Source organism: Staurois parvus, unplaced genomic scaffold (assembly GCF_062004578.1).
Source record: "Staurois parvus isolate SC_StPar_1 unplaced genomic scaffold, SC_StPar_1.0 ptg000029l, whole genome shotgun sequence".
In the NCBI taxonomy this organism is placed as follows: domain Eukaryota; kingdom Metazoa; phylum Chordata; class Amphibia; order Anura; family Ranidae; genus Staurois; species Staurois parvus.
In genome coordinates this window covers 6737992-6765496 of record NW_028317825.1, presented here as the reverse complement: position 1 = coordinate 6765496, position 27505 = coordinate 6737992, and the positions used below count along the sequence as shown (strand labels likewise).

The 27505-nt window shown below is 41.5% G+C and overlaps 1 protein-coding gene across 1 annotated transcript in view; it reads right to left on the bottom strand.

Moving 5' to 3' along the window:
* Positions 1 to 27505, bottom strand: part of SMG6 (SMG6 nonsense mediated mRNA decay factor) — a 481063-nt gene that overhangs the window by 151462 nt on the left and 302096 nt on the right. The window contains exon 13 of the mRNA XM_089657570.1: positions 20011 to 20212. Within this exon, the coding sequence (XP_089513696.1) occupies positions 20011 to 20212 (202 nt within the window). The remainder of the gene's footprint in view (positions 1 to 20010; positions 20213 to 27505) is intronic.

Genomic DNA, 27505 nt, shown 5'->3' with positions numbered 1-27505 from the left:
TAGGTGGCACTTCTGGGCACAGGTGTGTGACACTGCAGAGTGGCACAGGTGGGTGATCTGCTGGGCACAGGTGGGTGATCTGATGGGCACACGTGGGCGGAGCTAGTGGGCGCACTGCTGGGCACAGGTGGGCGGAACTTGCGGGTGGCACTGCTGGGCACCGATCATCAGGGCACTGATCATCAATGCCCTGATGATCGGTGCCGATCCTCGCTCTGACAACTGCCAGTTCTCGGCAGTACTTTCCTCACAATCTGACAGCGTATGGAAAGTGCAGCCGAGAACCGGCACTTGCATTTCCCTGTGATCAGCATGTCATTGGACACCGCTGATCACGTGGTAAAAGGCCACTGTGATTGGCCTTTTACCACATCACATGATCAGCTGTGTCCGTAGGACACAGCGATCACGGAGATCGCCGGGTGCGCGCCCCCTGGGGCGCGCAGGAGAGCGCATTCTGGGAGGAGTCATATGACCTCCACCCAGAACTGGCCGGCCGCAGTGCAGCCATCATTCGGCTATCTGCAGTCGGCAACTAGTTAAAAAAACAAAACCAAAAAACACTCAAAGCTGCAATATATTACAACATAACACAACCGATTAAGAGAAGACTCAAGTGTAAGTGCAGCTTACAAGTTTTATTGCAAGAATAACTCTAGACATTTATTTTCAATGTTTTAATATTGAATGGGGTGTGGAAGAGTTATACCCTCTACAATGGACTGAAAACCGACTGCAAGACTCTCACAAAACACCATTTAATAAAGAACTTAGTCCCAGCTACAGGCTAGTTTTACTCTGTGTTACAGCTCTAAAGCACACGAAGAGAAAAAGATGCCATTTCACTAACATTTCTGAATACAAACATTATTAAAATACAAGATTGGTGAACATAATATAAACACAAAAGATCTTTTAGAGGAAAAAAAAAAACACAAGTTAGTAGATGCATCAATTTATGATATAGACCAAACATATGTTGGTGAGAAAATGAATAGTGAGCTGGAGAAAGGCTGGTCACAGCATGGAACAGAAATGGTTTGCATTGGCCACAAAGTGACACAAGAGCAGCGGAGAACAGGAATATGATTACTGGAGCTGACTAAACATCTTCATTCTAAAATGTTTAATCAGCAGACTTCAAAGTTAGAACGCTACAGTTTCTCCGCTTAATAAAGGAGTGATGCCTTTGAGTCTGGGCCGGTAATGAGGGTGCTGAGAAGAAGGCTTGGTGTTGGCAGGCTGCTTGTTTGTGGTCTTCTAACAGATTGAAAAACGATTCTGCCAGCGTAAGAAGAGCTGACCTAAGAGCCAATGCCGAATCCTAACGCTAACAAATGACACAGGAGGGAATACTTGGGAAGGGCAGAGAACAAAAGCAACTCTGGATTTGAATAGAAATCATGAAAGAGTGACCACATATAGGGATGAAAGTGTGATGCCCTTTAAAACAATCACTGTTGAGCAAAAACAGGCACACATGGGAGGCACATCACTCTATTTTCTTACATTTACTATCTCCAACACAGAGCTTTACATACTGTAACTATACTGAAGCACAGCTAGCAGAGAGCTCCACCTTCATAGCAGCATCATTGGTGATGGCTAAGGGCAACCCTAGAGGCTTCGGCAAGAAGAAGCAGAGACGCTTCACACCTGGCTGAGAAGCGACCGTACACTGGAAGGCAGCCAATACTAACTGGCAGTGTACCAGCTATAGCGGACATTAATAAAGGAAGCTGTCACTCACACTGCTCTAGTCATCCCCTAAGGCAGGGGATTACCTGTAGATGTGGTGAGCTTTTCTCTATTGCTTTCTTATCAAAGCACACCTAAGCACAGTGTTCCTCGAAGATCAATATTTAAAAAAAAAAAAAAAAAGAAGTAAAAACTGAGCAAAATAAACTATGTGCCAACTATGTGCCACTAAAGGAATCCCCAGAGTAAATTGTGTGTCAGCTTGGCATTCAGCTAAGTAAATCATAAGTAGGTTAAAAAAATGAATTCCAAAGTGAATTTCAGCAATGTTTCCCGAGTTGAGTTTGAAGTTTAGCCTAATGCAGACTAAAAGAAGTATTAAAATATGATTCCAAGCCAACAGACTTGGTGTCACATCAGGAATTCTGTAGCAGATATATCTAAAAGCTGCAAATCTAATTTTTGTCCCTGTGATGATCTATAGCTGGCTACTATGACTGTCAATACAGCTTGCTGGTGTGCTATGACCATATGTAGCTGTATGGGATAACAGGAGTAGCTAGAGCTGGCAACACTAGATGTAAACATTGCAAAAATTCAAATCACTCAGCAACAAGTCATATGAATTGCAGTAACAGACCTTAAAATTACTGTAATTCAGCTTTTCCTTGCACAAAATAGGTCTAATGGAGTTAAAAAAAAAATGTAATGCCAATACAAAAAAGTAAATATGAAAAACTGTTAAAAGCGGACATAGATGATCTTGAGAATACATTTTATGTCAAATTTAGTTAGCAGGTGACTCTAAACCTATAGATCGATTTAAACAAAACTAAATAAAGTCATAGTCGGTGGGAAAAACTCAGGTCTGCATGAATTGAAGGTTTTAGAAAATCAAACCATAACTATGGCAATATATGAAATCAACTGCATACATATACATAAAAAATAAGGTCTGCAAACATTTAAAATTATTACAGAACATCTGCAGGGTGACCTCTTGCTATATTATTTTGGATACATATTAAAAAAGATCATATAGATTCCATTAAAATTCATTTTGAAAAAGAAAAAAAATGACAGCACACCGGAGAGTCACTGCACTAACACATTCAATGTTTGTTATAAGGCCCCTTAGGACAGCGTTTGCTTGCAAGGTGAGAGGAGAGACTCCCATAGCTGCTGATTGTGGCAGGTTAAAAGGAGGCAAACAGGGAGGTGCAGAGTGGTCTCTGTTGGAACTTGTTCCAGTAAGAACGCTAAAGAAGAATCTTTGGTGCTAGGTCTGATGGATGCATCAGACGAGCCCCAGCCGGCTGGCTGTGGGATGTTCTGTGAGGCTGCGAGGGGTTGTGCTCTTGGGCCTACTTGACATTCCACTAACAATCCACTGCTGTCATCTGCTGCTCTGTCCTTAAGCATTCTACTGGGCTCCTGTGGCTTCTCGCAGCCTCACACCTGCAGAGACAGGTCTTTATTTCCTCAGGGAAGAGTGGGTATGATAAAGGAATCACATCAAAATGTACACATTCACTTCATATCTCATTTCAGAGCTGCATACCAGCCATCAGTCTGTTTGGCAAACTAATACTACAGGAGATGGAAATTATTTCATGTCACTCCAGATTTATGAGCATCCATCAGCCATGTAGGCAGCCATTTTGCTAGCTCTACCTAAAGCTGCAACAACCTGATGACATCACCTAAGCTGGCCGCACAGATTTTTTTTTTCTGCACATTTGATATTTGTTAAAGCATAATTAAATCAAATCAAAAGTTTTACATACTACAGCTTATCAATCTAGTGTGGTGGCTGCATTAGTGTTTTATAGGTGTTTCCCTTTATTTTCATTTGCTGATCCTGCCAGAAAGTCATTTTCTTAACTCCCTTTAACAAACCAAGCTGTATAGTAAAAATACACCATATTGCCAAAAGTATTGGGACACCTGCCTTTACACGCACATGAGCTTTAATGGCATCCCAGTCTTATTCCATAGGTTTCAATATTGAGTGGGACCACCCTTTGCAATTATAACAGCTTCAACTCTTCTGGGAAGGCTGTCCACAAGGTTTAGGAGTGTGTCCAGGGCTATCTTTAACAGCTTGCTGTCCAGCCACAGTAGATATATACATGTGATTTTGCATTTCATGTAAAAGGCACGCGCAAGATCGCCCTACCCGCGGCGGTGATCGCGGCCGCGAGTGTCAATCACCAGGTCCCAGCCGGTGATTACCCGCCGGAGCCCAGCGATTACTGGTAAAACACTGACAGGGAGGATGGCTATATTGTTTTCAATGCAGCTCTCCTCCCTGTCAGTTTGAGCACACTGATGCGGATGGCTGAGCTCAGTAGTCGCCATGGCAGCAGAGAGAAACACTCCAATCACACAGTTAACCCTTTGATTGCCTTCTAATGTTAACCCCTTCCTCCCCAGATTTTTTTTTTGCACTGATCACTGTATTGGTGTCACTGGGGATGTCAGTGACCACAAGTAAGTTCCCCCCTGTGTTAGAATGTCCACCGCAGTCCCGCCATAAGTAGCTGATTGCCTCCATTATTAGTATAAATAAAAAGAAATTCCAGTATATATATACCGCCATTTGTAAACACTATAAAACTTTCACGTAAATCAATTAATTTACACGTATTGAGATTGTTTTTTTTAGCAAAGTCATGTCGCAGAATACATTTTGGCCTAAATTTATGGCGAAATTTGATTTTTAAATGTTCTTACAAGACATGTTTTATAGCAAAAAGTCCAAAATGTTGTTTTTTTTTCTCAAAATTGTCAGACTTTTTTTTCTTTTATAGCGCATAAAATGAAAACCGCACATGATATCAAATACCACCGAAAGAAAGCTCAATTCGTGGGCAAAAAAAGGACAAGTTTCATTTTGGTGTAGCGTTGCATGACTGCACAATTGTCAGTTAAAGTAACGTAGCGGAATAACACAAACCGCATATGTGTGTGTGTGTATATATATATATATATATATATACACATACATACACACACACACACACATATACATACATACGTATATACATATATACATATATATATATATATATATACACACATACATACATACACACACGTGATTCACGCTCCCGTGGTTTTCACGCCCCTCCCAGATAGCGTCAGATTGCCCATCAGTACTTCAGTAATCACATTTAACCCCTTGATTGCCAGGCACACGCTCAAACACAATAAACCTCCACTGCTAGTATAGTGTCTGAACCGATCAATATCTTTGATCAGATTAGTATAGTGTAAAAAAAAAACGCAGCGTTAGTGGGATCAGCCCTGGCACCTACTTTTAGCCCCTACGCTTACCCCCCTCCCTTCTCCCAGAGCAAGTGCAGTGTCAGTAGGTCACTGTCACTTGATACATTGCACACAAAACCGCAGTGTTCGCAGAATCAGGCCTGATCTCTGCTTGCACTTGCCGGTAAATTTTGATGACTTTCATATGCAGCAGAGTGCTAGTACTAGTGCCACGCTACCTTTTGGTGAACTGGCGAGCACCAGCGGCCCAGTACATCTGGGTTTTTCACATACTAGCACTGCAGTATCACTTGGTGACGTGGAGAGTTCCATAAGTGCAGTACAAGCTGGTGCGGTGGCGAGCACAAGTAGTGTCCCACAACCACCAAGAATTCGCACACATGTCCATAGAGCCCCTAGTATCCTTCCAGATGTGCTTGCAAATCCCGATTGGCAGCCCACAAATTCTGCAGCACCCGTATTTCCCCCATTCACTGCCCAACCAGGAATTAAGGTGGAAACAGCAAATTTAACTACACCCCTTAATTTTTTGGAGCTGTTTTTCACGGAAGACCTGTATGCATTGATTGTGGATCAAATCAATTTATACGCACAACAATTTATCGCCGACAACCCTAATTCAAACCGTGCCAGACCATTTGCATGGAAATCCATTAAGGTTTCCGAATTTACAATTTTTTGGGGCCTAACCCTCAACATGGGCATTACTAAAAAAAAAAAAGAATTGTGGTTGTATTAGTCCACAGACCAGATTCATCATATGCCCGTGTTCTCTGCTGCCATGGCCAGGCATAGATATGAGAGTATAATGTGTTTTATGCATTTCAATGACAATATACTCTGTCGTCCTCGAGGTGACCCTTAATTTGACCGGCTCAACAAAATTCGGCTCTTTGTAAATCACCTTAACCAAAAATTTGCAGATGTCTATACTCCCCAGCAAAAAATCTGCATTGATGAGTCCCTTATTAATGTTTCTGGCCGCCTTGCATTCGAACAATTTCTCCCCAGCAAGCGTGCCAGATATGGGGTCAAGATGTAGAAGACCTGTGAGGGGTCAAGATGTATAAGACCTGTGAGAGGTCAACAGGCTATACATATAAGTTTCGGATTTACGAGGGAAAAGATATTCACGTGGAGTCCCCTGGATGCCCAGACTACATGGGAAGTAGTGGCAAGATAGTTTGGGACTTGGTGTCATCCTTTCTCCCATATGGGGTACCACTTATACGTGGACAATTTTTATTCAAGCGTGCCACTATTTAGACATTCGTACAATCTTGGAACTGGCGCATGTGGCACCGTGCGACCTAATGTGTGCCCACCATTAGAAGTGGATGGATGCAGAGCGGTATATTCTAATGGTGGGAATACCACACAAATTTCATTTATGTACCGTATTGCATGACAATGCAATTGTCAGTTAAACTAGTACAGCGCTGTATAGCAAAAAAAAAAAAAAATAGGCTAAAATTGCAGTATCCATACCATAGTTTGTAGACGCTATAACTTTCACACAAAGCAATCAATACACACTTTTTTTTTTTACCAAAAACATGTAGCAGAATACATTTTGGCCTAAATTAACTAACCTTGAGTTTACTATATATTTTTTATAGCTGAAAGTAAAAAATATAATTGTTCTTCAAAATTTCCGGTCTTTTTTTGTTTATAGCGCAAAAAATAAAAAGCGCACAGGTGATCAAATACCACGGAAAGAAAGCTCTATTTGTGTGAAAAAAAGGACATAAATTTCGTTTAGGTACAGCATTGCATGACCGCGCAATTATCAGTTGAATTAGTGCAGCGGCGAGTAGCAAAAAGAGGCCTGGTCATAAAAGGGGGTAAATCCTCTGGTGGGCAAGTGGTTAAGGAGGGGCAAAAAGGGGTAACTGCCTTGGGCCCAGTCATTGTGGGGCCCAAAGCAGCTGCCCTATACTTGTCAACTGTACTGGTTTACATTCCCTTGTCCCTTTAAGTCTTTGTTCCAGAATGCGTCTGATATCTCAGTGTGAAGTGCTGTCGCTTATGCTGCCCAGCTCTGTCCTACTGCCTTCTACAGATGACTCTCGTGTGCAGACCGTGTCAGCATTCACATGAAAATAGTGTCCTCCCATCCAGCACTGCCACTGATCCTATCTACCCCAAGCACTGCCACTGATTCCACCCCCCCATCAGCACTGTCACTCATCCCATCCCCCCAGCCTTGCCACTTATCCCATTCTCCCCACCACTGCCACTGATCCCCCCACACAAAACTGCCATTGATCCCAACCCCCCTTAACTGCCACTGATCCCATCAAACCTCCCCCAGCACTGTCACTGATCACACCCTCTCCCCCAGCACTGCCATTGATCCCTGGAGTCCTAGGAGTTTTCTGTATATTGGTTGGTCCCCTAACCTTCTCAGTCCATGGTGTGCAGGCAGTGAAGAGATGATGTGCTGTAATATTCAGCAACCAATCAGTGAGACATAATTAAGTGCTGTAACCTATAGCAACCAGTGAGTGGTATGTGCAGTAATCTCTAGAAACCAATGAGTGAGTGGTAATTATGTGCAGTAACCTCTAGCAACCACCAGTGACCAGTAATGATGTGCAGTAACCTCTAGCAACAATCAGTGAATGGTAAGGATGTGTAGTAACCTCTAGCAACCAATCAGCAAGCAGAAATCATGTGCTCTATCCTGTAGCAACTAATCAGTGAGCTGTAATGTGTGCTGCAACCTCTAGCAACCAGTCAGTGAGCCATAATGATATGCTGTAACATCCGGTAATCAATTGCAATTGCTGCCTGACCTCCTGAAGTAAACTGATTTTGAGCTTAGCTGCTATTTGTTGCATGTCTCAAAGCAAGTGGAGATCAAAATTGCATGGGGGCAGGGGCAAGAAAATGTTTGCCCAGGGTCCAATCAATATTAAAGAGGGACCTGAGTGTGTCTATAGGAATGTTTGACCATTTTTCCAAAAGTGCATTTATTAGGTCAGGCACTGATGTTGGACAAGGAAGCATGGCTCACAGTCTCTTCTCTAATTCATCCCAAAGGTGTTCTATCAGTTTGAGGTTAGGACTCTGTGCAGGTCAGTAAAGTTCCCCCACCCCAAACTCGCTCATCTATGTCTTTATGGACCTTCCTTTTTGCACCAGTGCACAGTCATGTTGGAACAGATAGGAGCCATCCCCAAACTGTTTCCACAAAGTTTGAGCATGAATGTCTTGGTATGCTGACGCCTTAAGAGTTCCTTCACTGAAACTAAGGGGCCAAGCCCAACCCCTGAAAAACAACCCTGCACCACCAAATTTTTCACTTGGGTAAAATGTAGTCAGGCAACTAACATTCTTCTGGCAACTGCCAAACCCAGACAAGTCCATCGGAGTGGTAGAGAAGCGTGATACGTCACTCCAGAGAACACGCCTCCACTGCTCTAGAGTCCAGTGGCAGCGTGCTTTACACCACTTCATCCGATCCTTTGCATTGCACTTGGTGATGAAAAGCTTGGATGCAGCTGCTCGGCCACGGAAACCAATTCCATGAAGCTCTCTACGCACTGTTTATCTGAAGGCCACATGAAGTGTGGAGGTCTTTAGCTATTGACTCTGTAGACAGTTGGCGACTTCTGCATGTGCTGACCCCTGCTCTGTCATTTTATGTGGCCTACCACTTCGTGGCTGAGTTGCTGTCGTTCCCAGTTGCTTCCACTTTGTTATAATACCACCAACAGTTGACTGTGGAATATTTAGTAGCAAGGAAATGTCACAGATGGACTTATTGCACAGGTGGAAACCTATCACTGTACCACACTTGAATTCACTGAGCTCCTGAGAGCGTCCCATTCTTTCACAAATGTTTGTAGAAGCAGTCTGCATGCCTAGGTGCTTTATTTTATACACCTGTAGCCATGGAGGTGATTGGAACACCTGTATGCAATTATTTGGAGGGGTGTCCCAATACTTTTGGCAAAATAGTCTATATGTGAATATCATCCATGTGGTGGAAAAAGATCAAGAAAAAAGTTCAAATTAAAGGGGAGCAATCAACTCTTCATCTGTCAACTGAAAAACTCTTTAAAAGGACAATCAAAACACCTTATGCCCTGCACCACAAGAAACAATGGCTTCTTACCAAATATAAATGACCCTTATCACAGATCAGCATCCAGGTATATAGTAATGAACACAGGGAACTGCCTGTATTGACTTCAGCGGCTCCATGTATCAGAATTTCAGGCCAGACAGCATTGGTACTCAAAAAGAGGAACAGAGGCCATGCATAGTGTAAAACCACTCACATACACTTTCATTAAAACAAACAGGTGCTTACAAATGTAGATTATTAACAGCTTGTAGTCACAACAGCAGGGCCTTACCAGCATACACCTGGTGTGAAACTTGTAGGAAGGGGCCATACCGGCAATGTCTTCATGCTTGCCAGGTGGATGCCGGCAAGGCCCTGCTCTTGTGACGCCATGCCCCTTTTTAACCTACATTTGTATGTACCTATGTTTTAATAAAAGTGTATGAGTGGTTTTTAAGCTATGTGCAGCCACCGTTCCACTTTTTGAGTACTGATGCTGTCTGGCCTGATATGCTGCGATCATTGATGGATACCTGGAAGCTTGAGATCAGTATGCGGTTTTGATCTCTGTGATGGGGGTCATTTGTGTTTGTAAGAGGCCATTGTTTCTTGTGGTGGATGGCATAAGGTGTCCTTTCAAAAACGTTTTTCACTTGACAGGTGAAGAGTTGAAAACACCACTTTAGTTGAACTTTTGTCTTCATGTTTTACACCACATAGATGATATTCACATTTACTGGACTGTTTGGTGGCATTATTATTACAGATTTAAAATGGTTGTAAAAGGTGTGTGTGTATACACACATACATATAAAAATAACCGGTCTATACTTACCTGCTCTGTGCAATAGAATTGCACAGAGTGGCCTTTATCCTCTTCTCTTCGATCCTCTTCTTGTGTCCCCTGGCGGTGCTCCTGGCCCCTGCTCTCTGTTCAGTGCCCCCAATAGGTAGCCGATTCCCATGGGGGCACTCATGCGGGCTCGCTCCTGGATCCCCCTGCTGCATCCATTGACACAGACAGTAGGTCTTGACACCATACCCCACCACTGGAGTTGATCGACAGGAGTGGGAGCCGATGGCTCCCACTGCTATTGATCTGCCCAGGAAGGAGAAGCAAACTCAGGAGAGGCGCAGCTCTCATGCACAGCACTGGATTGTAATGGGCCTCAGGTAAGTATATGGGGGGGGGGTGTTTGAAGGGGTAAGTATGTGACACAGGTGTTTTTTTTTTTTACCTGAATGCAAAGAATGCATTCAGGTAAAAAATCTTGAGGCTTTAGAACCACTTTAAGTTTATTAAATAATTATTTTCTGGATGTGCAGTTAATACATGTATTTGTCACGACATCTTGTATTCAGGTGTACAGTGAGTGCAGCTCCAACCATATATTTTTACACTAAGGGGAAGAACACTATTTTTGTCCAGTAAAGGTGGCAGTTAAGAGTATTGAGACAAACCATTTAATGCTGATAAGGGTGCTTACAATGGTCAGTTTTTACTCATATAGTTAAAACCTTTATGCGAGACAACCTGTTTTTATAACTGCTTAAAAAACATAAGCTGGAATTTGATTTAGTTTGTTAATCACCTACAGTTTGTAAAATCCACCTAGATCTACTAGCCTAACACTACTGATTCCACAGTAAACAATGATGCTGTCTAAGGGTGGCTACACTGCTCCTTTATAGAGTGGAAGAAGTGAGTGTACCCACCTCAAGACAGAAAGTGTGTTAATAGTAGATTTCCTGGTGAAGATAAGGGGAAAAAAACCCTTTAAAAAAAAAACAAAAAAAAACACACTAATGCACCCACCACATCATCTGAACATTGGTAAACTGAAATACATAAAATTTTTATGTTTAGATGTGACTCTAAGGTACCGCTAATATTGTATTGGGGATTCACCTGATAAAGGTGTACCTCGGTTTACAAACGCCTTGGTTAATGTAATTTTCAGCTTACGAATGAAAAATAAATTAAAAATGCTGCTTTGGTTTACAAATTTTTTTTTCGCAATACGAAGTGCATGTCAGTGCCGATTTTGAAATGCAATTGATGGCTTTTTTTTTCTTCACTATAGCTCACAGAATTAGCGGTCACTTTCCCTGGAGTTAAAGGAAGTTTTGTTTCTTGGGGAAATAAACTAAAATAAAACGCTCTATTTCGTTTATCTGGGGGGTGTGACAGCTGAAACTCTGAGCTATAGTGAAGAAAACAAAAAAGTGGTAATTACATTTAAAAACCGGCACCATAATCAAAAAAAAAAAAAAAAAAAGCGTGGGGTCCCCCCTCCCATCCATACCAAGCCCTTTGAGTCAAATATGGATTTTGAGGGGAACTCCCATGCCCAAAATCCATACTGGACCCGTATCCGAGCATGCAGCCCGCCAGGTCAGTAAAGGGGGGAGGAGGGGACAAGCGAGCGCCCCCCCAACCTAATCCATACCAGGCCGCATGCCCTCAAACATGGGGGGTGCTTTGTGGTGGCGGGGCTCCCCCCCAAAGCACCTTGTTCCCATGTTGATGGGGGCAAGGGCTTCTTTCCCCCAACCCTGGCCGTTGGTTGTGGGGGTTTACAGGGAGGGGATTGATGTTGGATCTACTGCGAGGGGAATTCTTTGAGTTTTTTCTTTTAATAAAGGACTGGTCAAAGACCGTGTCCTGTCTTTTTTCACACTACACTTTTTGTGAATGAGTATTGGGACCATGAACTCATTCACATGGGAGTGCGGGATCTGGGGGCCCCAGATTCAGGTAAGCCCCCTGCCTGCAGACCCCCATAACCCTGGCTGGTGGTTGTGGGGAACAGGCCCTTGTCCCCATCAACCTGGGAACAAGGTGCTTTGGGGGGTGAGCCCCCCTGCCCCAAAGCACCCCCCATGTTGAGGGCATGTGGCCTGGATGGTTCAGAAGGGGGGCAAACGCTCATCATCCCCCCCCTTTAAGAGTCATCATCCCCCCCACACCATATTTTTTTTTTTAATTTTGGCGTGGGAGTTCCCTTCAAAATCCATACCAGACCCGAAGGGTCTTATGGAGCAAATATGGAGCGGCCGACCAAGTATTCCCACCACTGCCGTGTTAGAATACGGGGCCAGCCGCTCGGCTCTACTGTGCAGAAGAACCCACTCCTCTGTCCTACCTGTTCCTTGGTCCAGCTGTGTCCTGCTTCCATCGGATGTCTTCTCTCCCTGGCGGCGGCATCTTCAGTGTGGGCACCCGGCTGTGATAGCTTGCGGCTTCACAGCCAGGTACCCACTGCGCTTCCTGAATGGCCCTATAGTCTTGTGGGACAGGTCACGTATCCCACAAGACTACAGGGAGGTAGGGGGAAGGACAACTCCGCGGAAGTGGGAGCGGGTATCTGTCAAATTTGGGTACCCGCCCCCCCTCCCCAAGGGTCCGCAGTCTCTGGTTATCTCCTGTAGTAGGTCCACAGTCTCTGGTCATCTCCAGTAGTGTCCGCAGTCTCTGGTCATCTCCTGTACCGTGTCCGCAGTCTTTGGTCATCTCCTGTACTATGTATGCACTCCACTGGTTCAGAATTTTTTTTTCTTGTTTTCCTCCTCTAAAATCTAGGTGCGTCTTATGGTCAGGTGCGTCTTATGGAGCAAAAAAACGGTAAGTAATCATTTAAAGAGTTGATTAGTTTGTTGTCCTCTTATAAGTTTCCATAAAAGTAGAGTTGTTCATCAATAACATTAACAATAAAGGTACCAGCTTTCAAAGGGCTCTTAAAGCAAATCTAAAGGCAAAACTTTTTTCTCATTTTGTATAGAGTAAACCCTGCCAGTTGTCATTTGTGTCCCATTGGGGAGATTAAACTTCACTTTCTGTCCAATAGTCAAAACAGGAAATGAGAGGAAATCCCTCCAAAGTGACAGAATCCCACGGTGTCACCAGAACTAGTGTCTCCATTGAAGGATTTCCTGTCTATTGCAACCCAAAATTTGGGAATGTAACGAATTTTTTATCATAATGGTAAAAAGAACAAATAGAAAGGGTGAATTTCCTTAACAGGGACACAATAAAAACAGACATGTGTTCTAATCCCTGTCTACCCAAAAGTTAAAAAAAAAAAAAAAAGCCTTTAGTTATACTTTAAGATGTCCAGGCAAGAGGGGTAAAGTACAGTGCTGAGAATTTCAGTGTATAGCAGCATACATATCCGCACTAAGCCGGTAGGCAACTAATGCACTCGATGCCCCAAGGCATTTTCCCCTAAATTCTTTCCTCGTTTTGCTTTTAGGAAGTAGTGTCTCACCCTATAAGCTGAGGTATTAATCACACAACGTCTGGTTTTAATCCACACGCTCCCAGTCCTAAACGGATGGTTATCTGGGGAAAGCGTATTCCCCCTAATCTCGCTCCACAGCCAAGAAAAGTTGAAAATGAAAAAAACAGATTGAGGCAACAGTTGAGTGGTTTGCTCGGTCAGACGCTGCCTCAGGGAGATCCTTCTGCAGCTCTTTTTTTCCTTATTTTTTAAACAAAATATTGACTTTAACAAGCAAGCATTTGGTCCATGAGCATTATTACAATGCAGCACACTGCTCTTCCTGTGGAATAAAGGCATATGCAGCTCATCTTTGGAAACTCATTTTCTTGAACCCCCAGCTACAGAAACAGGGACAGTCGAACACAGAGGACACAGTTATTAATTGCTCTGTTCTTTTTTTCCTTAAAAGCTAACCACACAAATTAATTTTAATGAACATGATCATATGTATGCAACATCTGTAAAATGACAGGCAATATTATGTCACTTTATGGGATGCTTTTTGAGAAGAAAACATCTGCTACTCTCAATGGATCTAGAAAGTGCAGTTTGCTAAGAGCCATTTATAATGAATGAGATGAAAATATTACACTCTATTCACTGTACTGAACTGATCCATTTATTTAGTTCTTCACACAACAATTTCAATTAGGCATAATTATGTAGATGTAAAAAGAAGTAAAAATGTATATAAAAACAAAAGAACCTATTGTTATATGTATAATTTCAGAATGAGTAGATGCTGGCTATATTTTACAATACTCCATGGTATACAGAAATAAATTTGCCATTCCTCAAATGAAATCAGCTACCGACACATTGATCAGGTTAACCCCTTGATACTGTCTGTAAACACATACGCGGCCTAACTAAAATTGGTCTTCATCCGTGAGGTGGCATATATGCGTACCTGAATTTGCCTAGTGTTACAGAAGTGCTAAAAGCAAAGGAGGAGGATTATAGCTTACATCTTCAACTCTCAGACCAGGCTAGTTGACACTGCTTCAAATGGCAAAACTATGTGGTATTCTTTTTTCAGGAGAACTCCTCTGTGGGTCTGATTTTGAAGCAGTTTTAGACTGTATAGCCAATAAAAAAAAGCCTTCCTTGTGAAGAAGTGAAAAGCCCCTGGGGTAAGCTTTTTTTCAGACCCAAGGTATAAAAGAACTTGGGCCAGAAGAAAAATCCCAGAACACTCAAAAGCTTAAGGAGAGAAAAAAAAAAACGGCGGGAGTTTTTCCCTCCAAAAAAGCCCTCAGAGACCCAATGATGGGTTTATGCCAACTGGTGGATGTCTGGAGGCCCTTCTTCACAATGGGAAAACATAACCTCTAATACTATATATTCATCCATATTAGACAGGGTTACCAGTTTGAAATTTCTGGAGAATTTATACTGGCCTCTAAAACTTTAAAAATTGAAAAACTCTTCTTCTCATGTCATTTTTTTTCTGGATTACACCATCAGCTTCATCCCACAAAAGATTTTTCTCCCAGACAAAGATTGTAAATATATAATCAGCAATGCAATTGCTTCAACGTACGTAATTAAGCTCTGACTCTAAGATCAGCCTTGCCAGAGCTTGGTCTGATGACTCCTATGATCTCGGCAGTACATTGGGCAACATTTCACCTGCGTTCTTTACAGCACTGTATTCCTCAGGTGGGGTATTGACCAACCAAATGACTGGATTCTCAAATAAAGCTTAGCAGACAGTAAAAGATTCCTCTGGTGGTCGAGGAATACGGACAACCTGCCATAGTGGTTGCTATGGACCTTTCTGGTTACCATGAGACTTACCACAAGTGTGTGAGTTCATGGAGCTAGGATACCTGAGCATAAAGATGGTATAGGGTGCCTGGTTGAAGAAAGATGTGACATCTTTTTAACAAGATCTTTAGTATCAGCATGTCTTGTTTAGACAATGACACGGAAGTGGCATAAATCACCAAATGAAAGCCCCAGAATCAGAGGCGGTTCTGTGATGAAAAGGAATCTGACGTCCTGGACAGCAGTATCTCAAGCAGGTACAAGGTTCTAAAACCTGAATGGATTTGAATAAAGAAGTATTAACAAGGATTGTAGACAAGTGGGGATGGCCGCAGGTGTATCTGTTCACAAACTGGGAGAAAAGTGAAATTTCTCTACATAAAAGTTATACAGCCTTGGGAATCAATGCCTTAGCCATTTCATGGAAACTCAAGCTGTGTTAAGCCTTTTCCCTCCATTTCTGCTGCTTCCATTTTTGCCAAACGTCACAGATAGAAAGCTCTCATACCGACATCTCCCTGTTGGCCTAAGAGACCATGTTTTTTTTCCCATACTGCTTTGTTTCTCCGCACACCTTTTTTTTGAGGGCTATACCCTACTCAGAATATGTACTTCTCCAGGGTCCACTTTGCCATCCGCAGGTCAAAAATTCTAACATTTATAGCCTGGTTTCTGAGGAACAGGTGCAAAAAAAGGAAAAAGGGTTTGTGTCTTGTATCCACTTTGTTGTTGAGTCACAAGTAACAAGGGTGACATACAGGGCACGTAGAGTGGGTATAGAAAAGAATCACCTCCCATTAAAATAAAAACATTTTGTTGCTTTGCAGCCTGAAATGAAGACAGACACAGTTTTTGTTTTATACAGCTGTATCTACATTATGTGCAACCTATAACATTCAAGTACAAGATATAACACCAACGTGTCAGAAAAAAACCAGAATCAGTGAGTTGGAAAAAGGATCACCCCCTTGTGTCAATATTTTGTTGAACCACCTATGCTTTAAATGACAACCTTTAGTCTGTTGGTATATATCTCTACTAACGTTTCACATCTAGACTTTGCAATAGTTGCCCACTCTTCTTTGCAGAACTTTTGAAGTTCAGTCAGATTTGATGGTGACCGTTTGTGGACTGCAGTCTTCAAATCATTCCACAGATTTTCAATGGTTTTTAAGTCAGGGCTCTGACTAGGCCATGCAAGGACATTCACCTTTTTCTCCTTCAACTGTGTGGCCACTTTTGCTGTGTGCTTTGGGTCATTGTTATGTTGGAAGGTAAACCTTCTTCCCCTTGACAACTTTCTGGCAGAGGGCAGCAGATTTTCCTCAAGAAAATCCTCTAGTTTTTGCTTCATCCATTTTTCCTTCTATCCTGACAAGTACTCCAGTCCCTGCTGCAGAGAAACACCCCCATAACAGGATATTACCACCTCCATGCTTTGCTGTGGAAATTGTGTTATTTGGATGGTGAGCTGTACTGGATTTCCATTAGACATATTGTTTGGTGTTGAGGCCACATAATTAAATTTTAGTCTCATCTGCCCATAACACCTTTTTCCATGTGACTTCAGAATCTTCAAGGTGACCTTTCACAGAGCTCATTCGTGACTGCATGTGACCTGTCTTGAGTGGCTTTTTTTCTTGCAACTGTCCCATACAAGCCACATTTTTGGGGAATTTGTGATATTGTTGTCACATGCACACAATAACCACACTGTCATAAAATCCTGCAACTGCTTCTGAGTTGCTGTAGGCCTCTTTGCAGCGTCTCTGACCAGTTTCCTCCTGGCTCTTTCATCTAGTGTGGAGCAACGTCATGATCCAGGGAGGGTCTGAGTTGTACCAAGTACCTTCCACTTCTTAATAATAGACACCACTGTGCTTCTAACCATTGATAAAGCCTTTGAAATAGTTTTGTATCCATCTCCTGACTTGTGTATGTCCACAACTTTATTCTGGAGATCTTTTGACAGTACCTTACCACCCATAGTTGATTGCTTCAGTTGTAGCACCAGGGACTGAAATGCTCCAGGAAAGCTCTTTTCATGCTGAGCTAATCAAAAGGACCACAGCTGATCAAGTCATTTTTAGAATGGGGGTGATCCTTTTTAGAAGTTGCACTAATACAAATGGACAAAACAAAAACTGTGTGTCTTCATTTCAGGCTGCAAAGCAACACAATGTGATTATTTTAACCATTAGCCACCCGGCCAATGGCCGTTTGGCGGCTTCAAAACTGTCTCTGCACTCCGGGTGCACGCCATTTGGCGTGCTCCCGCACATGCGCAGTTTGCGCTAATGCAGAGCGGCGCAGCAGTGCGATCTGTCACCGGCCGTGCACCTCGGACACGGCCGATGACAGATCCGAGTACCGTCTCCCGTTGCTGGTACCATGTGACCTGCTGTGACCAATCACAGCAGGTCACATGACAGTTGTATACAATGGATGGCTTCATTCATGATGCCATCCATTGTATACTAGTGCCTAGCTGTGAATGGTCACAGCTAATCACATGCACATGTCATGTGATTAGCTGTGACCAAATCACAGCTAAGCACAAAAAAAAAAAAAAAAAAAAAAAAAAAGCTGAATGAATCGATTTCATTCAGGTAAATGCTTGCTTATAGCAAAGTAATTCTTTGCTATAAGCAAATTGTGTAAAAAAAAAAAAAAATACTGATCACTTCCCCAAAGTAGTACAATGTTACTATGGTAACATTGTACTACTTTGGTCATAGTAAAATATGAAAAAAAATCTTAAAAATAATAAAAAAAAATGTAATAAAAAATTAAATAATAAAAAAATTAAAAAAAATATATATTTTTTTTTTTCATACTGTCACCAGTCAGTGTCCCTGTTCATCGCCATGCCAGTTATATGATGACGCTGTACTGCACTGGTGACAGTATGTAAAAAAAAAAAATAGTGAAAATAATTTTTTTAATTTTTTCATTTTCCGAAAAATTATGACAAAAAAATACAACTTCAAAAAACTCGCCATGCCTCTTATGAAGTACGTCGGACTGTCTACTCTGCAAAAAGGGGTCATTTGGGGATATCTGTACTATTCTGACATTCTTGGACCTCAAGAAATTAGATTGGCTGTCAGTACTTCAGGATTGATCAATATTCAGATCTATACCATAGTTTGTGAACTCTATAACTTTCCTACAAACTAAAAAATACATCCTAATTTGGGTTATTTTCACCAAAGACATGTAGCAGAATACATCTCGGCCTAAATTTATGAAGAACAATTATTTATTTGTAAACTTTTATAACAGAAACAAAGAAAAAATTTTTTTTTCAAAATTTTTGGTCTTTTTTTGTTAATTTAGCAAAAAATAAAAACCCCAGCGGTGATTAAATACCACCAAAAGAAAGCTCTAGTTGTGTGAAGAAAATGATAAAATTTTAGTTTGGGTACAGTGTTGTATGACCGCGCAATTGTCATTCAAAGTGTGAGAGCGCTGAAACCTGAAAAATGGCCTGGGCAGGAAGGTGTAAAATTGCACGGTATTGAAACGGTTAAAGGGGATGATTCTTTTATTTACCCACTGTATACAGGGTTGTAAATTTTGGGTGTAACAAATACAGAAGACAGCATTTTTTTCAGGATGGAGCTGGCAAGGATTTAACTATCAGCACCCTTATGGTGCAAGACGGAGCCGTGAGTGTATTTTTCAAGAGGACTTTAGCCAGCAATCCATTTCTAGATTTTTTTTAAGGGCATCAGCCAGAGCTAGGCCAAATAGGATCTCTTTGCAGTTTTGCAAACCTTAACAAAACGGCTCTTTGAACCTTTGGATTCTGTGAACTTAAAGCTTCTTACCCTCAAAACTGTACTTTTGATGGCAAAGACCTAGGCCACAATCATCAGGAAACTTTTTTTTTTTTTTAAACTGAGGACTGATCCTGTATTTTCTGCCAAAAAAAAGCTTTATGTACCATCACACCCAGAACGTAATCCTTTCTATGATCTGTCACAATTCAGCTTACAGTCAAGAGGAACCTTTTCACACAATTGGCACCAGTTTAAACTTTTTAAATAAGATGGCATCAGGCCCCAGGGATTTGTTCAACACACACATGTATAATGATATGCATAGAGATAGTGGTGGATGTTCTATGATCATGTGTTTGAAATGAAAAGTTACTTCAGTATTCGCACATCTTTAAAGTGCCAGCTCAAGCCGACCTAGTAATCCTGACCGCTGTAGCAAAGTAGTAGATTCAAGCAGCCGAAACACATAGGGGAATAAGTGAATGAGAAAAAAAAAATCTAATTCTTTCTGTGGGTTCACATACAGTTTCTGCTTCTCTCTAGTCAGCTATTTATCACTTTTCTCAAAAAAAAAAAAATGGAAAAAAAAAAAAAGACAAAAAAAAAAAAAGTCCTGGCAGATATCCTGGAGGAGAGTTCTGTGGTGGATGAAGAGGGTGAGCGGAGGGGAGGGGGTAGGCATGATGCAAACCATTTGGAGCTAAGTGAGAATGCTGCCAATGTAAGCTGCTTTATTCAAACAAGTAAGGAAATGATGGGACATTCTGCATGCCAGAATGTGTACAGCCCCGTCCACACTATAGACACACTTAAGTCACAAATACACACAATGCAGCAGGCAAGTCAGCACTGCAGCCATCATACATGTGTATATAACCTCATATATAAAGCCCAAAGGAATACATGAACTTTTTAATCTTCATTAGAGTTGAATGTCCGCGGTGAAGAGGTCAAAGTTTTTCCCCAACACCCTCAAAGTCTTAGCAGGAATCAGAGTTCAGAACAAACGTCTCAAGATTTTTGGAGAGAAAGCAAAAAGTAAAATGAGAGGGGGCTTAGAAAGCAATACAAGACAGAAGAGGAGGAGGACTAAGTGCCATGAACTTACCTTATCAGAGGTTTTCTCGACATAGCACGGTTCCTGAGGGGCAGCAAGGAGGGGGACAAACCCAGAAAGTAGTCTGTCTTCTTCAAGTATCAGCATAGAAAGGTCGTCATCAGAGTCTTTATAAAGAGGCACCTCTGACTGGTTTACCCAGGTCAATGTGTTGCAGAATTCTGCCAAAATGCTCCAGACATCTAGTGTGGGCCTGTGGAAGAGAAAAGCACAGTATGTCAAGACTCCATGCAGGAATTCTGCTTAGACATAGGAGGATTAGGGAACAGTTAGATTCTTAAATGAACACTTCTAAGACTGGCAGGTTTAGCCAACCCTCTGCGGTCTAGCAAAATGAAAACAAATTCCTGCAAAGGGTACCATGGAATTCCCATCATGGTTGACACCGAGCAATCAAGGCCAGATAAGCAGTGAAAGTAAATCTCTAATTTATAGTATTTAAAAAAAAACAAAAACAAAAAAACAAAAAAAAAAAAAACCTATATCCATTTCAGTCAAGACTTACTGGACTGACCAAGCAGCTCATACTTCACCCAAAGCTACAACTTTTTTCAAGTTCTGCCTTAAAAATGCAAAACACAGTGCAACATAGTCCGCAGTAATCATTCAACAGTTGTCATCCACTGTTCAGCTCGCCTCAACAGAAAAGTATGATATTGATTACTGCATACCACTGTTTTTTATACTAACATTAGCATAGCCTTTACATGGATGTCACGGTGAATAAACAAGTGATTAATAAACACCACTTTCCAATCTTAGTAGCCAAGCTTCCCTACATTAAAAAAGGGCTTAATATATGTTGCTAAACACCTATGATGTCTCATTGTATATTGGTAGTTTACCCAAGAGCACAGGATACCAACTGCTGCAAAAGGCTGCTAGTGATCATCTATAATGGCGATGCTAGGTCCAGGGGAGAATACACGCCTGCAGTATCAAAACACAGTGGTTCATTTGAAGTGGGAAAACTGATGGCACCACTTTTAGAGATGTGGAATGGATTTAAGCATTACTTCCACAATGCCATTATTTCATACATCTAATCAATGCTGTTCCACAGAGATGCACTTTAAGGTCAGAGCACACTTTTCAAATAAAGACTGTAAAGGGATACAATTAAAAAGAAAAAGTTGTATAAACGTGGAGTTTTATTTAGGCTGTACAAATGAAGCTGGAAATGCAGGCAGAATGAGGGTTAGTGAATGCAGGAGACAGGTTTATGCTCATAGATGGAGAGCCATGAAAAAAGAAATAAAAAAGATGAACATCCAGGTGCCAAATCTCTGAGCCGACTCACTTGGCAGAGGTTCTGCACCAGAAAACGCCCGCTGACACAAAACATCTTGCCACTGATTGTGTGATGGCAGTCAGAAAGAACACTCTGTACCACTAATATGTAATCCCCCCCCCCCATCAGTATATTATAGTCTCCCCCCTTCCCATCCTTTCCTGTCAGAGGGGTTCATCCTCTTCAAGCCTTCTAAAATCTGTCAAAAACGTGTGGAAGTAAAAAAAAAAAAAAAAAAAAAAAAAAAAAAGGATGAAATAAACAGTGAGAAGGCTGGTCAGTGAGGTAATGGGAACAGTGTGGACTCTGGAAAGCCAAATAGTGTTTTAATAGTTAAAAGGAGTGAACTTGACATAACCCCAGGAAAGATCCTGTTCTGCCCCTCAGGTCTGACAGATATCTGAAGGGAGCAGGCACCGGATGCATGCGGAGTGGGGGGCACAGGGCCTCCTGGGAGATAATACTGCACGTCCGTGCCTTTAACCCTCGGGATGCCCTTGCTGCCCGCTTTGGGCTGAACACTTCCGGTCACACACATCCTGTGCCAGAAAGCTAAGCCAAGTCACACAGAAAAGGCTTACAAAGTAAACAAATGGAAAACAACAACTGTGACAAGAAGAGAGACAGAGAAACAGACAATCAAGGAGCAGGAGAGTGGGAGAGGCCAAGAGAGAGGGAAAGAATGAGAAGAGGAAAGGCAGGAGAAAGTAATGAGGACAGACAAATTGAATAGAAGCAGAAGGAGAGAACATGGTCCAACAATGATCAGGTTTCATTCAGCGCACATGTAACAGCTGAGAGCACCTCTCCATAGCAAATGTATTTTCACCTAGGTGACGGAACTACAAGCTCTCCCTAAATGAACACAAATGCCAGGTGACAAGATGACCTCTTGAAATTTTAAGTTCAGCTGAGTCTTTTGTGCTCAGACCTAACAAGGGAGGTTATACAAAGTAAGTTCTGTAATTCTCTAATGCAGAGAAAAGGAAACAATAGATTATGGGCTCTCTGCAGGAAGCCTCCATGTTGACATTATCTAATCTAAAGTGTATGTAAAACCCAACAATGAACCTATCTTCTTTACTTCCCTTTGGTTTAATTCTACCAATGAAAGAGTTCTGGTATATCTGTTCAATATCAAAATAAAATTGTGATTCTGCCATAAATCCCGGATGACAATATGTGCTCTTTTCCTCAACTTAAAAAATACTTCATGGTCAAAGGTTACAAGATTTAGGTTCCTTTCACACTGATCAGTTTTTGATGCGCCTTTCGGGTTTAAAAAGTGGAAGAAAAATGCATGAAAAAATGTATCCCTTTAAATCCTATGGAACTCTTTACACTGCAGGTGCAATGCACTTTGAAAAGTCCTGCATGCGGCATCCTTGGTGCAGTTTTTCAAGGTCACCTTCTATTGCAAGTCAATGGGAAGGGCTTAAAGGGCTTTTAAGCTGAACAAAGTGCATCAAATACTGGTCAGTGTGAAAGGGCCCCTACTCCTTGTGCTGTAGGTATGGAGGAGCGGTGCTAGGACTGGAAGTGCATTTCAGGATCACCAGGTGAAAAATTAAAAATAAAAAAACCCTGAAATAAAAAAAATACTGCCACCATGTCTAAGCACTGGTAAGTTGTAATAAATTACATTTTTTGCTCTTGGGTTTAGAAATGGGCTATTTTTTTTAAACCTAAAAAAAAACAAAAAATGACAACTGCCCATATAAACAAGTCTGGCTTGGTCTTCCTTGCTTCTGTATTCATAAAGTCAGCCTCATCTAAATTCAATACTGGAAATATTGATGGGTTCAATAAGCAGTACTGATACCTGGCAAACTAAGGCTGATGACACAAGGGTGATTTCCTTGCAGCAATAAAATCTCTTCCTTCCCTTCTTGTTAAAGTGATTTCTTGCTTAGAAAATCATGAGGATTTAATATGGAATCACCATCTCCAAGCCTCATCCACACCATGTGCAGAGGACTTGAGTTTTTCCGCACATGTTCTTCAAGGGCACAAAGAAAAACATTGTTATCTATGTGTCCTGGTAACACCACAACATGTCTGTATAAAAATCACTTTTATTGCATTTCTATAGAATGTTGCTCAACCCGCTAATTTTCATACCCTGATTTTATATATATATATATATATATATATATATATATATATATATATATATACACATACACACACACATATACACGCAGTGCTGTGCAAAAGCTACAGGCAGGTGTCAAGAAATTCTGTAAAGTAAGAATGCTTTCATAAATATATATTTTGACTGCATTAATTCTCAATTTACAAAAACCAAAGTGAGCGAACAGAAGAGAAATCGAAATCAAAATTTGGTGGGACTATCCTTGGCTTCAAAAGAGCACCAATTCAATTGATCAAGCTCTTTTGAAAAAGCACAAAGAAACAAGCAACATTGGGGTCTGTGGATGCAGTGGTCGGCCGAGGAAACTTAATGCAGCAGATAAAAAACGCATCATACCTCCCTTCGACATCAGATGATGTCCAGCTGGCGGAAACCAGTAGGACCCGGGTACACCCATCTACTGTTCGGAGAAATCTGGCCAGAAGTGGTTTTCATGGAAACAAATGTGGCCAAAAAGCCATATCTCCGACGTGCTAACAAGGCTAAGAGAATCAAATATGCATGAAAGCATAGGAACTGGGGTGCAAAAAAATGCACTGATGAGTCAAAATTTTAAATATTTGGCTGTAGCAGGAGGCAGTTTGCTCACTGAAGGGCTGGAGAGTGGTACAATAAGTCTCAGTTCACGCTACTGCTACTTGAAAGTGGTGCAACTTTGCCAGGCAACTTGAGTACTATTTTGAGGAAACTTTGAGGGAATGCCTGGGTAATCTTCCTGTAATGTCTAATCCAAATCACATCAATATAGATGAGGATTCGATTTGGAGGCGACCTCTATTAATGTATATGGATACAAGTCAGATAGAAGTCACCTTGAAATCCTACAGGAACCTTTTCTATAGTTGTAGCGACTTCAGTAGTGCTAATTAAGACTGCGCTCATTGACTAATATGCGATTTCACATGTCATGCAACTTGGGGTCTCACAAGTCAGATCCCAAGTCATGGCAGTGTAAACCGAGCCTTTCGATTCTCTACAGGCAACAGTGAAGCATGGTGGAGGTTCCTTGTAAGTTTAGGGCTGCATTGATCAGCTGGGTGAAGACACCAGGGCGTGGAGAAGGCATGGCTACGCGTTTCAGGACAACAGGACCACCCCTTTGTCAAACCTTTGTTTGGTTTGACAAAGGGGCGATCCTGTTGCCCTGGAATACGTAGCTATGCCACCTCCATGTCCTGACATCATCGGCCAGTCGATTGAGGTGCTGAATGGAGCAGCAGCTATCTTTCTACATCTGGAAGCCGCCACTGCCTATGTTCCAGCTTGAAGCTTGACAGCTGACTTCTCACCAACAGCTTCACGGTTGAACGCTGCTTAAGTCAGCGGTTTGCCTGCCAGGGTCTACAGCCCCATGATGATCCTTTGGAGGTCTTTATGTGTGTTCCATGACAAGCCTTGATCTTCTTTTAATTAGTGAGTGCATTTTTATTGCTTTTAATTCTTTTAATAAAATTACTACACTCAGATGGAGACACCCTCTTGTGTTTGTTTTGTACTAATCCATCATGCCATACCATCAGGGAGGTGTGTGATTAGCCCTAAATTTATTCTGCAGTCTACATCCAACAATGATCTGTGGTTAGATGTTTGGAACAACCTACCTGCCTAGTTCCTTCAAACAGTATGAAAGTGTACCTAGAAGAATTGATGCGGTTTTGAAGTAAAGGGTGGTTACACCAACTATTGATTGGATTTGTCTTCTGTTCATTTACTTTCCCTTTTGTTAATTGATCAAAAAACTATTAACACGTCTATTTCTGAAAGAATTCTTAAATTACAGCATTTTTGTTTACAAGTAACTAAAACGTTTGCACTTTAGTGTTTGCACACATACACAGATATATATATATATATATATATATATATATATATACACACATACATACATACACACACACACACACACATCTCTATCTATATCTATCTCTTTTTTTCTCTCTAACCAGACTTCATCCTGGTGGTACAACTGTTTTCAGTGCGGGGTGTGTGTACCTCTTCTCTGTATTATTGCTATAGTAATGAAAAGAAAAAAGATAAAAAAAACACATTTAAAAATCAAAAAGCCCTACACACACACACACAAACCTATAGGCAGTTTTCTTGTCTTTTTTTTTTTATGAACAATGGATTCCTTAAAGTATCAATAATAGAATTGCATTTAACAACAAGGAACTACAGGGCAAGTCATCATTATAGCAGAGAGAAACTCAAGCAGTGTCCTGTGCGAGTGGATTGGCTGGGTACATGCACACATACACAGCTGCCGATGGAGGTTAGTATACAGACCCTGCTCTGTGGGTCTCTCACATAACAATTGGCTCCCCCCTCCCACTGACATATGGATGGAGTCCTAAGCTCTGTTTATTTCAGCAGGATGGCAAAAATAACAGTTCATTTACTTTTTATTGCCTAAAATTCCAGGGTTTAATATAACTGTCAGTTTGAGTGGAGGCCAGCTGCTGTTTGATAGGTTGCAGAGTGTTCCAGTGGTCCCCTCTCAGTGTTTGCTGGTATTAATTAAAGCATGTTATGGGGAGCAGACCCCTTTTATAGAACTAGATTTCGAGATCGACAGCTAGGGCAGAAGCAGAGACAGGTTACACTGATATGACATTACTTACTGACTTAAGTATCTGTACACACCAATCTATTAGGAGTCTTCCTAGTAGATATAGCATTATGGGTCCCGTGGATTCTAAAACATTATATAGATGCTTTTTAAATGAATAAACAATATGTAAATGATATTTTAATTGCTAATGTTTTAGAAATGTTTTTATATAAAGTTTGTAATTATAAATGCTAACTATTAGCCATGTCAGTTCACTACCTAAAACAGGCTCAAAGTCTTGCTTTGTGGGGCTATTCAAAGGTTCTGCTTTTATGCTCGTACCAAAATGGAAGTCTAAAAAAAATGTATGTTCTGGGAAAGACCAGAGCAATTCTGATTCGTTAGTGCCTGCACAGTTAATCACTCTGGTCCATCTCAGAAGCGCTGCACAGAGAAGAGAGAGAAGAGAGGGGATTTCCAACAATCCCCTGCAAAAGCAAAGCTCAGACTGGAACAGGGAGAAGCAGCATGAGCTGCCAGTCTATGGTTGGCTGTTAGCAACACCTGGGCTTCCAAAGCACAGAAAAAAAGCCAAAAGTTTATATTGTATGCCCCCAATACGCCCATGTCTATGAGGTCTTAGTATTAGTGTATTAGGCCTTTCCCAGATTACTTTGATTTTAGTTTCCTGCAATCCTTTCCTTTTGCAACAAATCTCCGCATTAGGGCTTTTGTTCACAGGCATTTGTTTATTGTTGCTAACATACATTTGATAGGCAGTTTGGAAATACGTGCAGCACAATATGGAATTTTAATATGGACATTATGATGCATTTTTTAGTTCAGCTGATTTTATTTTTTTCTTAAACATAATCGGTTTGCTACTGTCATGTCCAAACTTTGTCCAAACACACACACAGCAAGGAACAGCAAAACAAAAGAGGGTCAAAAGCAACCCAAAGCATCACAAAACAATCTTCCTAACCACACACTCAAGCATGTCATGTCTTCCTTGCTGACAATCTTAAAATCTGATCACTAACCATAAGCCTTCTAGAGCAATGCACTGCCATTCATTTTTTTTTTTTTTTTTGCGCTGAACTGCGAATTTGAATGGTACTGACACAAATGTTTGGTTCGTGGTCATGGAGCAGTCCCATTGACTTTCATTTGTGAGTATGACAGTTGGCTCCACCTGTCAACTCCACAAGGTGAGTTAAATTTGCTGTGAAAGAAAGCACTGCCGCCAAATGAGTATGACTCCCTCTGGCTGCCCTAGGTTTTTGGTGGTCGGTCAGTGAAAAAAAAAAAAAAAGACTGAACCGCTTGCTTTTACCGCCTGTTGCTTACAGAAGGAGATAGCACAAGGATGACCCATTTACTTTGCTGCTGTTCCTTCGCTACCCAATTGGCAGGCTGGAGACTGGAGGTGTCACTGTTGTGTGCTCAATGCTAAGTGACAATACTGTCACCCTACTGGCTATGGCTA